General features: G+C 49.4%; 1 protein-coding gene across 5 annotated transcripts in view; it reads right to left on the reverse strand.

Moving 5' to 3' along the window:
* The window catches only part of KIAA0513 (KIAA0513 ortholog), a 92418-nt gene that overhangs the window by 5015 nt on the left and 71196 nt on the right, over positions 1-16207 (reverse strand). For 3 of the 5 annotated variants that reach the window (XM_075939932.2, XM_075939933.2, XM_075939934.2), the window contains exons 9-11: positions 15703-15780; positions 1837-1917; positions 930-1024 (exon numbers count right to left, since the gene is read on the reverse strand). In XM_075939932.2, the coding sequence (XP_075796047.2) occupies positions 930-1024; positions 1837-1917; positions 15703-15780 (254 nt within the window). The other 2 variants (XM_089781535.1, XM_089781533.1) reach the window with 2 other exon arrangements.

Here is a 16207-nt window from a genome sequence, read left to right on the forward strand (position 1 = left end):
GACCCCCCTGGCCTGATTGGGCACTGGTGAGAAACGGCATGTCTGCACTGTCATCGGCCCAGCTGTGGAGCCAAACACCCAGACAACGGGGGATGGTGCCCCATTCGTGCCAGCTGGGCATCTGGCCCGATTTACTCCAATGAAGCTGCAGCAGTTCGCACCAGTAGGGAATCTGGGCCTATTAACTTCACCAGCACTAGGGCAATTGACCCCCGATGGGGATCTAGCCCCACTGCCTCCAATGGAGCTGCAGTACATGGACATCCATTCCAACGCTGCCCAGTGATCGTAGACCCTGCCCGTGAAAATCCAGTAACATTTGGAGTTTGCCCTAGACTAGAAGCCAGTACAGGTTGAACCTCTGTGGTGCGGGACTCTCTGGTCCGGCAACGGATGTTGCTAGACTGGAGCGTCCCAGCATAGAGGTTGTTCGCAGATGGGAGCAGGGCCAGCATGGCAGTGGAGCCCATGGGGCACCGGAGCCCACAGCCAGCTGGGGCAGGGAAGCCAGAGCCCGCGGGGGGAGGGGGAGCAGCAGAACTCGCAGCTGGTGGGGTCAAGAAGCGAGGGAGGGAGGGGAGCGCTGTAGATCTCACAGCCCGCAGGGCTGCTGCAGCCAAGGGGCTGAGGGCAGTGGTGCCAGGTAGCTGGGGAGAGGAGCCCCGCCCAGATCTTCCCTGGTCTGGAAAACTCCCTTGTCCAGGCTGGGTCAGGTCCCCAGGGAGCTGGGACCAGGGAGGTCCAACCTGCCCTCTTTGCCCCGGCTAAAGGGTGCATTTCAGATATGCCTCCTCCCCATTGCAGTTGGCTTCTCCTAGCCTGCGCCTGTCTCTGGGAGACCAATTACTTCCCCGCCTCCTTCCCACCAGCGCAGTCTCCGCCCTCCAGGAGCTGGTGCGTGGCTCCAGGCCCCGCCCTGCCCGTCCTACCTTCGTCCAGGTTGCCGATCACGGCCTGCTTCTTCAGAAAGTCGTTGCAGAGCTTCTTGCTCAGGCCGAATGCCAACATGTTGTGAGTGAACGTGCTGGGGGAAAAGGGGACAGAAATGGTACAGGCACCGCAAGGAATCAACCGCAGAGCCCCCATGCCTGGCAGGATCCCTTCTCTCACTCCTATAACCCAGGGGTTGGAACCGGCATCTGGGTATGTGGTGGGCATTCCCTGTTCTTGTATTGCTACGGGGGCAGACCCCTTCTCTGGAGCCCAGCGTACATCACCCACTGGCCACAAAGAGCATCTCACCTTCTCCACCGACTATCTGGCTTTGCCTCCACAGCCATCAAGGTAACCCTTCCAGCCCCTGCCTGAAAGGAGGACAAGGGCAAAGGATTCTTCTAATCCCAGTCAGAGCCATGGGAGAGAGGGAGTTAGTGGATGTCTTCCTGGGAGAATCCATGTCTGCTCTTCGGAGGGGAGAGGAATGAGAGAGAGGGGCCTGAAAACCCTGGACACTGGAATGCTGGTTCTGAGAATCCAAAGAGATAAAAAACCCACTCCCGTTTTCAGTGAATGAACTGTCTAAATACTGGAGTGGCAGCATTTTTATCACCCGTTTGGCTCAATTTCCAAAGCTATTTAATCGGGGAAGGAAACATCAGCCCAGCAACCCCTTTGCTTTAGCGTCAGTCTGTTCATCCTCTCGGGCACACTAAATTTCTGTTCTTTGTTATCAAAGACCTGACCCAACACCCCAAATCTACATGCTTGGACCCTGATTCAAGCTTGGGAAAAGAGTTGCAATCTCTTTCTATTGAGATTTTGTCCGTGACAGCAACGGACAGGCTCCTTCTGGCCACCCAGACTCAGACATTGTCAGTCAAATAGCGTGCGCCTTACCCGAGCTGCCCAAAAGTGATGTTCTCGTTAAACCGTAGGCTGTCGTCACGCTCCTCCTGGGTCATGTGACACCACTTTTCCCTGCAACCATAGGAACAGATCTTGTACTGGGAAGTCACCATGCAGCCTTCCCTCCTCACATTCATCCAAAACCCTGCTGGTTGCTGAGACCATGTCTTCACTAAATGGAAGATCGACCCTGCTGCGATCGATCTTCCGGAATTTGATTTAGCAAGTCTAGTTAAGACTTGCTACATCGAACTCAGAGGATACTTCCGCGTGTGCGAGGAGTAAGGGAAGCCGATGGGAGTGTTTGTTCCCATCAGTCTCCTGCTATGGGAACAGCGGAAAATTTAAAACAAGGTACGTCCACTCCAGCTACGAGTTGCGTATCTTGATTTGACCTTCCCTTTTAGCATAGGCCTGGCCTGAGACACGTCTGCAGGCTTGTAGGAATTGTGAAGCTGATGAAGAATATATCTAGGGAGCCAGGAGATCACTGAATACCGGATTCCGTTCTCTCCCATCTGGCCAAATGGCTGAGCCTGATCTAGGCTGGAGATGGCAAATGTGGTACATATTTACCGCAGCTGCTGCAGCGCCATGCTTTATTGTACACAAAACCGAGTCCCGATGCTGATGGGAACTGGGTGAACTGGAGAGCAGGGATCCATCAGCACGTGCCTTCCACACACAGCTGAGCACTCTGCCTTTAATGCCGTGGTACTGGGAAGGAGGTGGGAGCTGGGTGTCGGGGGGGTACCGGGTGGGAGCAGCAGTCCCTGAACGCAGTAGCCCCAAAGGCAAAGCGTTCACCCAGGTCTCAGGCCTGGTCTATACACAAGCCTGCAGCAGTTTCCCTAAGGGGATGAAGGGGTTAAATGGATTTAGTTAAGCCTGGGTAATGTCTGTGTTTAGGCCGAGGCTACTTCTAAAAATTAGATCCTGCCAACTACATGGCTCAAGGGTGGGAAAAATGTCATGCCCTGTGCACTGCAGCTTGTTTTCCCTAATCCCCACCGTCAGCACAGCCAGGTCGGTATAGCTACCACCTCTCGCGGGGAGGATTAACTAAACCACTGGCAAAACGCTTTCTGTGGATACAGGAAGCACCTACACTGGTCCCGTAGCTGCAGGACAGGCCTGGCCTTAGCCTGGGCCTCCCCCAAATAAGATTAATATGCAGAGAGGTCAGGACGTCTGGCTAACAAAAACAACAAGGGAAAAGGCATCTGCTGTGCCTCTCTTCCCATGGGCTGCACAACCCAGTCTGGCAACTTCCTCGTTTATCTGTGCTCCCGGCACTGGGCCACTGTGAGCCGGGCTCGACAGGGCTTTGTGGACTGGCAATCAAAGGGAAGGGAGCGAATGGATCAGCGGGAGTTGGGAATGAAATGCCGCAGCCCTCTCCTTAAGGGTTACGAAGGGCTGGGAATGCAACGCTACCCACGCAGCCTGCCTTCTCCTCGGAACGCTTTGAGCTACCTCAACTGGCCGCCTTAGATGGAGCAAGGTCACTTTTATTCTCCTTTAAACCAGAGATAGTAACCCTTTAAGCCAGAATCTAGGCGGGCAAGTGTCCAGTGCCCAGTTGGGGGAACTGACACAGCCTTGCAATCGTTCACCCGTTGACCTGCACGCCCCAGCACCTTCTGGACTGGACTTTGAGCTCTCGACTCAAGTCTGCATCCACTTCCCGAGAGTGGAGCGCTGTGAACACAGTGTGGATTGCCAGATGCAAGTGCCTAGACAACAAACTGCATCTGCCTTCTTGTCGAACATTTCATGATCAGTGAACACTGCATGATTCCCAGGAGCAAGGTACAAGAACAGGTCGGGGTGTTTGATCGTAGAACTAAACCAGTCAATTGTGTGTGTGGGTGCCAGACAGCACCTTTGCTTTGTACGTGTCCCCTCTTCTATGGCCCGTGAAAGGTGACTGTGTGCATTCCTAACACTTGGGCATTGTGAGGCTCTCTGTAGACGTGTCACTAGTGTGTGTTTCAAAAAGCCACTGTCGAGCCAGGACACAAGAGTCATTCTATGTATGTTCATTATGCTTATTTAATACATGCACGTGGGGCAGGGATTCAAGGCAGCAGTCTGCTGACCGGAAGTCAGGTGGGGGTTGCATACAAGGTTAAGAGGAGAAGAAAGGGAAGGAAAAAGGGACAGGAAGAAGAAATAACTGAGGAGAGGCAAAAGGAGAATAAAAGAAACAGCACACAAACTCCCAACGCACGCTTAACGCGCCTGCCCCCTACCTGGAGTGGGGAGGAGCCGCTTGAATTGGAAATCGGGCAATCGGGGATGTTTTTGGCAAATTTACCCTAACTAGGACAAGTGTCAATTACTACTGGGACTGGTGATTTCAGACTTTTCCCCCTCGAGGGCCCAGTCCAGCAAGCCCTTCCTCGCATGTCCGGTTCTTATTAGACAGCTTTGCAGGATTGGGCCTAAAAAACTGCAAGGGATGTAGCTGCTTTGATGGTGTTTGTGTGGCCAAATTCTGTGCCTCACTAGAAAGTTTAGGCATACGATTAAAAGCACAGACTGTCAGGATCAGGTTCACTATAGCAACCAAAATATGCATCTAAATCTGAAGGCTGCTGGGGGGCAGAGAGAGGGGAGAAAAATCAGCAAGGTGCTTGGAATGCTGAAATCAAAGCTTTACAGATCTCATTATCCCAGTTACAGAGTAAGCGTATTTAGGTTTTTCTGCCCTCCTCGGATAGTCTTGCTGAAGGAAAACAAGATCAAAGTGACCAAGGGAGATTCATGAGGCATCCAGGTCTGTTATTCGGGAATAATGGGTTAAAAATGTGTTTCAATTAAATATTGGGATCGTTATCTGACATAAAAAACCACTGTAGAGATCTATTTTTTTTTCACATAATCCCTATTTGACTGTATTATTAAATGTCTGAGGACAAGGATATTTCTGCAAAATGGGCTTCTAAAATTCTAGCTTCTCAGCAGGGCAATGCACCAGCAAACTCACGATGCTGGACTGCAGAGACCTCCAGATGTTGGCAGCTGCATGTCCAATTCTGGGCAGCAGTGTGATTTTTTTATGCTTCTTGTTTGAAATTCACCCTTCTCTGCAGGTATAGGAGCGCTACAAGGCTCTCTGCACTGACAATGGCCAATTTAATTTAGTCCCTGTGAGCAGGTACATTTTACACCAGACAACTAATCTGAGCAGTGCTCTGCTTACAAAAATCTACTCAATTTCTTTCCCCTAACAGATGTTAGCTGCACTTTCAAGATCGTATCCGGGAGCTCCTACCCCTTTTTTCAGGGAGGCTTTTTTGTTGGCTTTAAATGATTAGTTCCACAATCAGATGTCAAGATTTTTTTTTGTTAAATCAAAGACTCTTCCCCCTCCAGCCCCAAATACTAGTCTGCTCTTGACTCTGATCCCCAGTAGATCATTTCTTGCACTTATAAAGCTTAAGAACATAACTCTCAATGCAACTTGCTATTTTCCCCCCATGGGCATTTTTTTAAAAAACACAAGCCACAACTTAAAATAAATAAATACATAAATAAAAAGGCAAAATTTCCAACCAGCATCTTCACAACATAAAAGCCACAGCAGCATTGGGAAGACACTAAAGCAAGGGATCGAATATGCCTTGATTCAGCACAGCATAGGCATCGGGAACTGAACGTGAAAAAGCAATGCTCACCGGAGCACACCATGTCACGGAGTCAGTAGCAAAGGAAAAAACGAAATAAGGAGACGAGGATAGAATGACATTCCTCCCTCTATTCCAGGAGACTCAGTTTGTGTCCAAAAACTGCCCATGAAAGTGGAGTAAAATGGCCCAAGAGAACAGAAGTACGAAACATCAACTGCTCTATCCGTTGTGCATCTAATTCGTTACTGAGAGATCTCAACCCGTGGACCGTGATTAAGTTTATATTAAAATCGACCAGATCTAAGGATTAAGGATGTAACTGTTCCCAGATTTAGGTTAGTCCCACTGATAGCACCGTCCCCCATTTGCTGCAGCTAGAGAGAGATCAGAGTTTGCACCCATTTGAGTAGGTGGCATTTCCAAGCCCAACCTGCATCGGTAACTCTTTCCCACGGAGGCACAGTTTGGACCAGAAGTGAGTCAATGGTACTGTAAAAATGCAACAAAGTAATGTGGACAGACACACCTCTTTTCCTCTTCCTCTCCAGTGTTCCCTCTGGAGTGGCAGCAGAAACAGGGGCAGCAAAGGTTACATGTTAAAGATCATGCAAGATATATGGGTGGAGAAAGAGAAGAACAGATGAAAGGAAGAAAGTCATTAGAGGCAGAGAGAAGAAAAGGATTTTTGTTAGTTTTCTTCCCCCCCTGCAGGAAAATCTCCTGCCAATTATCTCCACGCTTTTCCTGTTCTTCCAAAGCAATTACCAAGTATGAACGCACACATTTCTGCTCACACTCCCCGTAGCCCCAGGAAAGGACTTTAGGCAGGTGTTTCTCCCCCAGCGTGCCGCAAAGTGTGAGACACAAACCCAGCTTGGTGAGAAAAGGCTTTCAGAAAAGCAGACTCCCCCCTGGAGGCCTTTAAGGAAGGACAGAGGAAGGTGTCTCAATGCTGGGACCCAAGGTGTCTTTCTAGCATGGTCAAAGGGGATATGCACACACTATGTGATCACTCCAGTGGGAAGCTCCCATCTATTAAACAGGGTTGGAACCTAATATAGGTTGAACTTCTCTAGTCCAGCACTCTCTGGTTCAGCAACATCCCTGATCCAGCATGATGTTAGTTAGCCAGCCAGATGGCCACTTAGCATGGGCATGGCCAAGTTTCCCGCAGTCCCATAAAGTTTGTTTCCAGCCATCAGGCCTGGCTCTCAGAGTTCTGTGCTGTTTAGCTCGAATTTACCCCTAACTGTCTTCTAAGAGCCCAGTAAGCAGAGGAAGTGTTGGTCATGCTGCTAGACAATATTGACCTCCCATGGTTCAGCAAATTCTCTGGTTCATCCCCGGTCAGGTCCCGAGGGTGGCGGACTAGAGCGGCTGACCCTGTACTGAATGGGACCAGTCTCTGGACAGAGGATGCATTTCTTCTCACCTTTGTTCCCCAAGAGCCAAACACCAATGTCCTTAACTCAGGCAAACTCCCAGGTTCGAGGAGAGGGGGCAGCCACACTTGGAGCGGGGGGCATGATTCCAGATGGGCATGATGCTACCCGATGAGCGAGGTAGCTCAAATAGGTTCCTAGGGTCTCTCTGACAGGCACCTGCAGTGGCTCGCCCATCCCGTGGCCAGCCCATCCCGTGGCCAGATTCTGTTTTTAGCACGGACGCGTGGTGAGAGCCAGGTGAGTTTATCCCCTCAAGCCGAGAACTGCAACCTCTGCTCCACAAACAGCCACATCCTCCAGCCGGCCTTCAGTGCAGGCCAAGCCCTCAAGAGGTACCAGGACACTGCACTCCCTTCTAAACCAAGGCCTGGGACTACGAACCACATCGGGAGAGCGTCGTCTCTGCGCCAAGCCAGCCCGTAACCAAGGCACTGACGCGGTGGCTACCGAGGAATACAATGGGCCGGGTTAAGCCCCTTCTACGCTATGCACTGCAGACCGTACGAGGAGCTATGCAATGCAGTGAGAGACCAGGTCTGAACACTGGCCTGGGAGCCGGGAATGTGCAGGTTCTAATCCCCTCCCCCACAACCTCACTTGCCTCAGTCTCCCCTCTGTACCACGGGGATGAGGATGCCGGCCTGCCTCCCAGGGCGCTCCAAAGAGTCATGTTTGTAAAATGCTTTGAGAAGAAAGAGCCCACTTTTAGGGTGTTTAGGGTATTGCCAAAATTAGCCTTCTGGTGCCAACAGAAGTGCAGCTGTGATTTTTAAAGCACACTGCTCACCCAAAACAGACACCCCTCCTCCCCCCATCCCCTGCCAGACAAGAAGGACTGCAAATTCTGGAGGGGGGGGGGGGTTACATCTGAACGTGGCTTTTGCACAAAGACCCGCCCTACTTCTGGGGAAAAGGGTAGGCAGCCAGGGCCTGCTTTGATTGCTCAGGTTCAATGCTCCATCACTATTACAGGGAAGGAAGTTTGCAGAGTCACTGTGGTGTGATCCACACTTTGCAGTGCACATGAAGAGGCCGGAGGAATTCACTCTGGTAGGAGCCACCCTGAAAGAGGTGCATGCTCCTGCATGAATGATGGTGACTGGAAGACACTGCAGGTTGCTAGAACTGGGATTCGGATGGTATCAATGACTGGTTGCTAAGATAAGAAGCTACTGGTGAATCTCTTCTTATGCCATTTGTGGGTATTCCCCCTATTTTCACCTCATTTCTCTCTCCGGAGCAGAGCCCCATGTCTGAATTACACCTCATCTTGCATCCACAGAGTTGGAACCAAGCCTGTTGCTTTGTCCCGATTTCTACCTTAAAAGGCTTTGCAATGATTTAAAAACAAAGAAAAAAACCACAACTTGGGCCGTCCCTATTGGAAGGGCTGCCTGATCAGAAGATTGGGCTGTCTCCGAGCTCTGACCAGATCAAGGCGTCTCCGCAGTTTGCAAGCTAAACTGAGGAGACTGTGGCCACGTGCACTCTCGTTTTCCAATCATTTTCTCAAAGCGGTCACCAGCCAACGGTAGCATGTTCACAGTCAACTAAAAACGTGCCTGGATAGAGACTGGGATCCAATTTAGGAGCACGCAATATTCTTTTCCAGGAGCAGAAACTCAGGTGCAATGCTCAGACTGCTACCCAGCTGCCGAGTTCATCTGCTGGGAGTAGGATGTAAAATGGATCCTTTTCTGTTTGAGAAGAATATCCAGCTTGCCAGCTTTTTTACTCTATTAATTGATTCACAGATGTTTAAGGCCATAAAAAGCCACTTGACCTAGTCCAGTGTTTCTTAAACTGTGTTCTGTAGCACACCGGTGTGCAGTGAGGCAGTCGGAGGTATGCCGCGGAGAACAACAGAATTAAAAATGGCCACCCTTAAAGAGGCAGGCAACCTTTCTTTTTCCTCCCTCAATTTTCCCCAGCCCTTTCCCCCCCCCCTCAAAAACTCCCCCCCCCCCCCCTACCTTTTTTTTTTTTTTGGCTCAACAAAAAATTCTCGGTGTTCCTCATAAAAAAAACTACCGTTTGGTGTTCCTTGGTCTTAAAAAGTTTAAGAAACACTGACCTAGTCTGATATGCTCATATCACAGGCTATTCAATTTCACCCAGTGACACTTAGCCAAATACAAGTTGTTTGGTTGAACTAACATTTACCCTCCAGAAAGATAACCTCTCTTCATTGGGAGACATCTAGAGATGGAGAAACCACCATTTCTCCACTTAGGGAGGAACAATCCGTTTCTCACACACAGAGAACGGGAAGCGACTGTCTAGGAAGGATTACTGCTGAAAGGGATTTAGGGGTCATAGTGGACTCACATAAGTGACTCACCTAAGCTAAACGTGAGTCAGCAGTGTGACACTGTTGCAAACAAAGCAGACGTGATTCTGGGATGAATTAATGAGGGAGTGTTGTGAGCAAAACATGAAAGATCATTCTTTCGCTCTACTCTGCGCGGATTAGGCCTCAGTTGGAGTATTATGTCCAGTTCTGGGCACCACATTTCAAGAAAGATGTGGAGAAACTGGAGAAGGTCCAGAGAAAAGCAACAAAAATGATTAAAAGTCTAGAGAACATGAGCTATGAGCAAAGACTCAAAGAATTAGGTTTGTTTAGTTTAGAAAAGAGCAGACTGAGGGGACATGATAGCGGTTTTCAAGTATCTAAAAGGGGGTTACAAGGAGGAAGGAGAAAAATTGTTCTCCTTGGCCTCTGAGGCTAGGGCAAGAAGCAATGGGCTTAAACTGCAGCAAGGGAGGTTTAGGTTGGTCGGAAAAACTTCCTAATTGTCCGGATGGTTAAACACTGGAATAAATTGCCTTGAGGGAGTTGTGGAATCTCCATCACTGGAGATATTTAAGAGAAGGTTAGACAGATGCCTGTCAGGGATGATCTAAATGGTGCTTGGTCCTGCCACGAGGGCAGGGGACTGGACCTGATGACCTCTTGAGGTCCCTTCCAGTTCTATGATTTCCCTTGGTAGTCGGTCCAACGGTAAATCACCCTGTTAAAAACGTGGGCCTAATTTCCATTTTGAATGTGTCTGGCTGCAGCTTCCAGCCACTGCTTCTGGATAGGTCTTTCTCTACTGGATTCAAGAATCCTCTAGGACCCAGGAAGGCATTCGAAATCGTCAATGAAGCGGAAATTTAAATATCCCACGCTTCATTAGCATGATCTTGCCGGCGCGTTACTCCCATCAACAGCTCTTTCAAAAGTGAAATTGTGAACCGGGACGCATTAGTTCGAACCAAAACCCTTGGTTTGAACTAACATTACTCCTCATTTTTTTAGTAGTAAAATGAGAAGGAACGTTCGTTCGAACCAAGGGATTTGGTTCGAACTAACGCATGCCGGTGCACACTTTCACTTTTCGAACGCCTGCATTTGCATCCCTAGTTTGAACTAGGGTGCAAGTGTAGACATACCCTAAGTCTCCCCTAAGCATTTTCTCCAGCCGGGAGTCCTTATTAAGTCTGTTTTCTGCAGCCTCTCCTATGTTTTCAACCTCTTTTTAAAAATGTGATAGTGAGTACATGCCAGTCTAATCAGTATCAGATACAGAGACAGACTCAGCCCTAGTTTATACACCTGGGTAGCAGCAGCCCGCTCTGCCACCGCCTTACACCGAGAGCTCATGGCTGTTCTGAACCAGAAATCCTTTGCAGGGTCACTGCTTTCCAGGATACATTTCACAGGTCTGGCCTGCATCCCTTGCCCCTAGACTTTGCATTTGGCTGGATTTTATTTGAATGGGCCCTGCTTACCAACCAATCTGGATTGCTCTGTATTAATACCCTCTCTTTATCCAGATTTACCCCTCTGCCAGCCTCTCGGTCATCTGCAAATGTTATCAGCTGTGGTTTGATATTTACTGCTAGATCCTTGGTAAAAATGTCTAACATCATCAAGCCTCGTACGGATGCAGAGGAATCCCACGGGTAATGTTGTTTCTCAGTGATTTGTCTCTGACAGCTTGTTTAGGAGATCTGTCAGCCAGTTCTTAACCTATTGAACGTGCATGTCATTTATATTGGATAGTGCCAATTTCTTCACCAGAATATCATGCAGAACTATGTCAAACACCGTACAAATCCTTAAATGTATTATTACCTATGAACTTATCTTTATCAACCAAACTTGTAATCGCCTCAAAGAATGAAATCAGATTTGTTTGACAACGTCTATTTTCCATAAAACTATGCAGACTGGCATTAATTATATGTATATTTTCACTCTCTCTCAGCTGAAGCTCCATATCAAGTTATACATTATTTTGCCCAGGACTGACAGCGTGCTGATTGGCCTGTCCTGAGTCTCCGTGCATGCCGTTCCAGAATACTGCCAAAACACTTTTGGAATTTCCCCGATATGCCAACATTCCCTAAAATCTGTCAACAGAAGTCTCCTCAGCTAACTCTTTGAGGACTCTTGAGTGAAGTTATCTGAACCTGCCAATGATATTTCTGTGCCTATTCAATGGTGTTTAATGTCTTCCTCGGTCACTGATGGGGTGGAAATAACTTTATCCGGCTCTGTGTGCTTTGGGAATTTTCTTTGGATTACTGTGAGCAAACTAGGACTCATCTTGAAGTTTTCCGGGACAAAACTGCTGCCCGTAGCTATAACTATTGAGCATGTTTTGGGTGCACCAAAGCTGCTGTTCATGTCAGACAGCACGCTCACTGTTGAGTCTCAGCAGAGGTTACGGAACACCACAGGGTTCCTTGCGGCAAAGTTTCGGTTGCAGAATTTAGCACAGCATTGGCTGGGTCTCCAAGTGGCTACTGGGTTAATTCCAATAGGGTGAGGACCTCTCTAGGGGGGGCAATCTAACAAGAATAGCTGGGAAGTGACGGCTTCTAAAAAAACCCGATGGGGATAAATGAAGACAACCAAGCACAGCAGAGAAGAGTTTCTGGGGAGATTTAGACTCAAGATTCAATCCACTCACTCTCGATTCCTGTCTACACGCAGGAGCAAGTGACACATGCCCCTGGCGAGGACTGCACCTGCATACTTCAGGGTACAATTTTGGCTTGAGTACTAGAAAAAGGCTCTCACACTATCCCTTATGTCTGACACAGTCTCTAAGTGATACCACAGACCACCAGGCCAAGTCATCCTTGCCTAACCCCGAGTCAGCAATTTGCATGGCTGTCATGGATTCTCTGAATGACGCCCTAGCCCAGGCTGGAAAACACACCTCTCTGCAGGGCTGCTGAAACCTGAAGCTCCCTGTGAGGGAAGAGGGAGATGGAAGTGTCAACAGAACGCTACAAAGCTGTAGCAGGACTTAGTTCCGTTTGAGGCTTAATGATGCCACAAAAAGCCGTGGTGCAACGCAGAAAGTGCAACTTATATCTCCCTCCCCACAACATCCAAAGCAGAGGGGAAGGCCAGGACAAGACTGTGTGTGTCTGGGTACCACATGACAGCACACAGCATCCCACAGGACTTGGGCACTGACTGACTGTGTCCAGTATCTTCCAATTTCATTGCTTCACATTTGACTTCTACAGCAGACGAGCCCTTCAGCCCTCAGGAAGGGGAAGCGCTGGATAGCATCAGACACACACGCGCAGCACCAGGGTGGATGCTGAAATGTACCAGTAGGGGACACTTGGGGCACGTCTAAAACTACATTCCTCTTTCGAAAGAGGAATGTAAATGAGGCAAATCGAAAGCGCAAATGAAGCGCCGATTTAAATATCCCGTGCTTCATTTGCATATTCACATCTGAGCGCTTTTTCGAAAAAGGGTTTTTCGAAAGTGAAAGCGCAGACAAGATGGGGTTCTTTCGAAACCCCCCCCCCTTTTTTCAAAAGAACCTGTGATCCTGAAAAAATGAGTATGGGTTCTTTTGAAAAAGGGTGTTTTTTTTTTTTTCTCCACAAGAACCCTGTCTAGACTGAGTTTTCACTTTCGAAAAACCCCTTTTTCGAAAAAGCGCTCGAACATGAACATGTAAATGAAGCGCGGGATATTTAAATCCGCGCTTCATTTGCACTTTTGATTACCTTATCCCACGAGGCATACCGGGGAGGTCGACAAATGCCTTTGATGTCAACCGCGGAGCATCCAGACTAGCGCGCTGAGCCAACAAACAGCTGATCAGCACAGCGCGGCAGCCGTTTAAATTTAAATGAAGCAGTGATTATTTAAATCTCCGCTTCATTTCCCTATGCCGGGTAGCCTGATCTACATGCCTCTGGTGACAGAGGTATATAGTCTAGACATCCCCTCAGTGTGCACCTACCAGGGATGGATGAGGAGCAGAAACAGGAGCTAAAACTGCCATTCCAGCAGGAGGAATCTTGGAATTTCCCACCTCAGTTTTAGAGCTATCCCCCACCGGCCAGCATGACCAGCGTGTCAAACACTGGAAGGTTTAGCCTGCGAACCAGCTTGCTACTCAAGCAGTAGGGGATGAAGACCCAGAAACGCCCTTGTGAATAATAATATCCTGGGGTCTAACTGGGACCATCATGGGATGCTCAAAGCCTCTTTAATAGGAACCTGACTGCCATGGCCAATCACTCACTGGGGACCAGGTTTGACTGAAGCGATGTTGATACAAGACTCAAACCAGCACAGACGGTCAAAGGGCTTCCCCTTGGCCTTCCTTAGAGCTTCTCTCACAAAGCACAGTGACGCTGTCAGTGGATTTAGGACTGTTCTTTAACTGTAGGTAAAAGGTGAACCACCAAACCTGGCATTTTTACAGCGTCCCAAAGCACATGGCAGGACGCTACCAGTTTTCAACCTGCTCTCCCTGCTATGATTTATATTTTCGTTCCACAAGCGGTGCCCAGGTTCATATTATGCAGCCGGCTTTTCCTAGGTTCCCAAAGGAGCAGCATGAGATATCTCAGCTTCTCCACAGGTCAGCAATATTTGCAATGCCCCCGGGCCACCGCTCAGAAAAGTTATTTATTACAAATAGGTTTTGTTTTTGCAGACCGGGGAAATCAACCATCCAGTTAGTTAAAAAAAAAAAAAAAAAAGGCATTTTCACCAGAGTGCAGCTGCCAAAGGCACATGACCTCGCGAGGCATTTGCTCCTGCTAATTTCATGCTTCATAAATGCAAGCTGTAATACTGCTCAGTAGGGTCTTTCATTGGTTTGTGTTGGAAAAATACTGACAACGTGCCAGTCTTTTTCCCGTCCATCCGGGCACTTCCTATCTGGTGAACAGGCACTTCTCTCAGGACCACATCTAAGAAGCTAATTAGCGCTCCAGGCGTCAAGTCCTGGATTGCAACGCTTGGTGGCTTTCAACCACAGATCTCAAAGCACTCTACAAAGGTAAGGAAGAATTGCCCCCATTTCACAGGGATGGAAACAGTGGCAAAGCGAGGGGATTCGCCCAAGGTCACACACACAGTCAGTGGAAGAGCAGGAACAGAATCCAGGTCTCCTGACTCCCAGGCCAGTGCCTTACGCACATCTCCATGCTATCTTTTTTAAAGGGACGCTGTCAGGTTACAAGAAAAAAGTCTTTTTAAAGTGACCTACCCTCTGTATAAACAGCATTGCAGAATGGCAAGTCATGGAGAATTTTAAAAGCCAGACTGACTCCTCACCGCTTATTTCAACATTTGATTCAGTAGCTTGAAAGATCAATCTCACTTCTGTGCTTTGAGTCAGTTTCACTTCCATTCCTCTATCTGTGCCCCTTTTGCAACACTCAGAGGATGTCCGCAATCCTAGCAATCAAACTTCCCCTATCAGAGGGGTAGCTGTGTTAGTGTGAATCTGCAAAAACAAGAAGTCCTGTGGCACCTTATAGACTAACAGTTTCTCCTCTCTTGGTGTTCACGCCTCCACATCAGCTGCTAGAAGTGGGCCTCATCCTCCCTGACTGCATTGACCTCATTATCACTAGCCTTACTCTTGATTGGAACTCTTTTCTGATGCCTGGATGTTTATACCTGCCTCTGGAATTTCCACTTCATGCATCTGACAAAGTGCAGCCTTGTAATCAACCACTTGAGGCAAAGCATTTCCCTGCAATCTGCCTCGGTTTTGACAGATCAGGAGAGCAGAGACAGGGTGAAAGCGAGACTGAGTTCAGGTCTTGGCAGGCCAGTAAAAGAAGACTGGTCATCACCTATTTGCTCTGCAGAAGTAGCTATGACGGAGAGATGATTTCAATGGATTTCTCCTGTCCCAAAAGCCCACGACCTCTGTAACACCCGTGGGAATTACACCGCTGAACCTCTCTAAGCCTGTGGCAACCAGACCCCTCAATATTATTTGATCTTGGCTTTGTGTGACCGAACAGATGCTCGCGGAGATGCTTTCCTGCGAAGTTACAGCCTCTGCTCCTCGCCCCAGCCAGTTCTAACAGCCGGGCCTGCGCTACCATCAGCAGCCCTTGAAGGAAGAAGCTCCGCGCTTTCCAACAGCTACCGTGTCTAGGAGGCAGCCTCACCACACGCGGTGCCATGCGCCGGGGAAGGCCCCTCAGAAAGGCAGCTGGGAGGAGGGGGCAGGTTCCTTGCACTGTTCTCCTCCCTTGCAACACTGCGCCTGGCCCGTCGGGCAGTTAGTGCTAGCGTTAGCCACGGCAACTGATCTCGCAGTGCAACAGGATTTAATCAGCCATCAGCTGGGTGGATCTGAACAGCTGACAGGGGGCAGAAACCTATCATCTCCACAGTTGGTGGCAGGGGAGTTGGTGAGTGAGCCCCGGGTGGCGTTCCCCCTGCCTTCCAGCCCTCCCTTGCCAAGGGCAGCCAGGACTCGGTGTTCCCGCCCTACCTGGTGGTGGGAGATCTCTTCCTCCTCTCGCAATGGACGGCGTCGAAGAAGGCAGCGTTCCAAAACCTCAGGGTGTGCCTGCAACACAGGGACAAGGCATTGGAGACTGGGCGGCGTGCCCAAGAGCAGGGTCGCGGCCCCTGAGCCAAGGCAAGGCGCGTGTGCCCATGCACAACCGGGTCCTGCCCAGCTGCCATCCACACAGAGCCAACCGGGGGCTCGTATGCCCACCGCATGCAGCAAAGGGAAGTCAGCTGGCGTGAGCTTTTCAGTCCTGGTTTTGGGGGGAGGGGTCTGGTCTAGGGAGGCAAAATCCCATTGAGTTGGCTAACCGGTTGAACATGCCGCTTAACCAGTTAATGGATTAAAAAGGGGCAAGTGGAAAGGGGGATGCGCCAGTCTGGCTGGAGTGGCCCCTCTGCTTGCTGCTGGGCTGGAGCGCCTCCCTCCCCCCGCCTCCAGCCTGGCCACAGCAGTCCCTGTCCATAGCAGACCCCCCGCATGG

Source organism: Pelodiscus sinensis, chromosome 12 (assembly GCF_052426305.1).
Source record: "Pelodiscus sinensis isolate ZL-2025 chromosome 12, ASM5242630v1, whole genome shotgun sequence".
Lineage (NCBI taxonomy): Eukaryota > Metazoa > Chordata > Testudines > Trionychidae > Pelodiscus > Pelodiscus sinensis.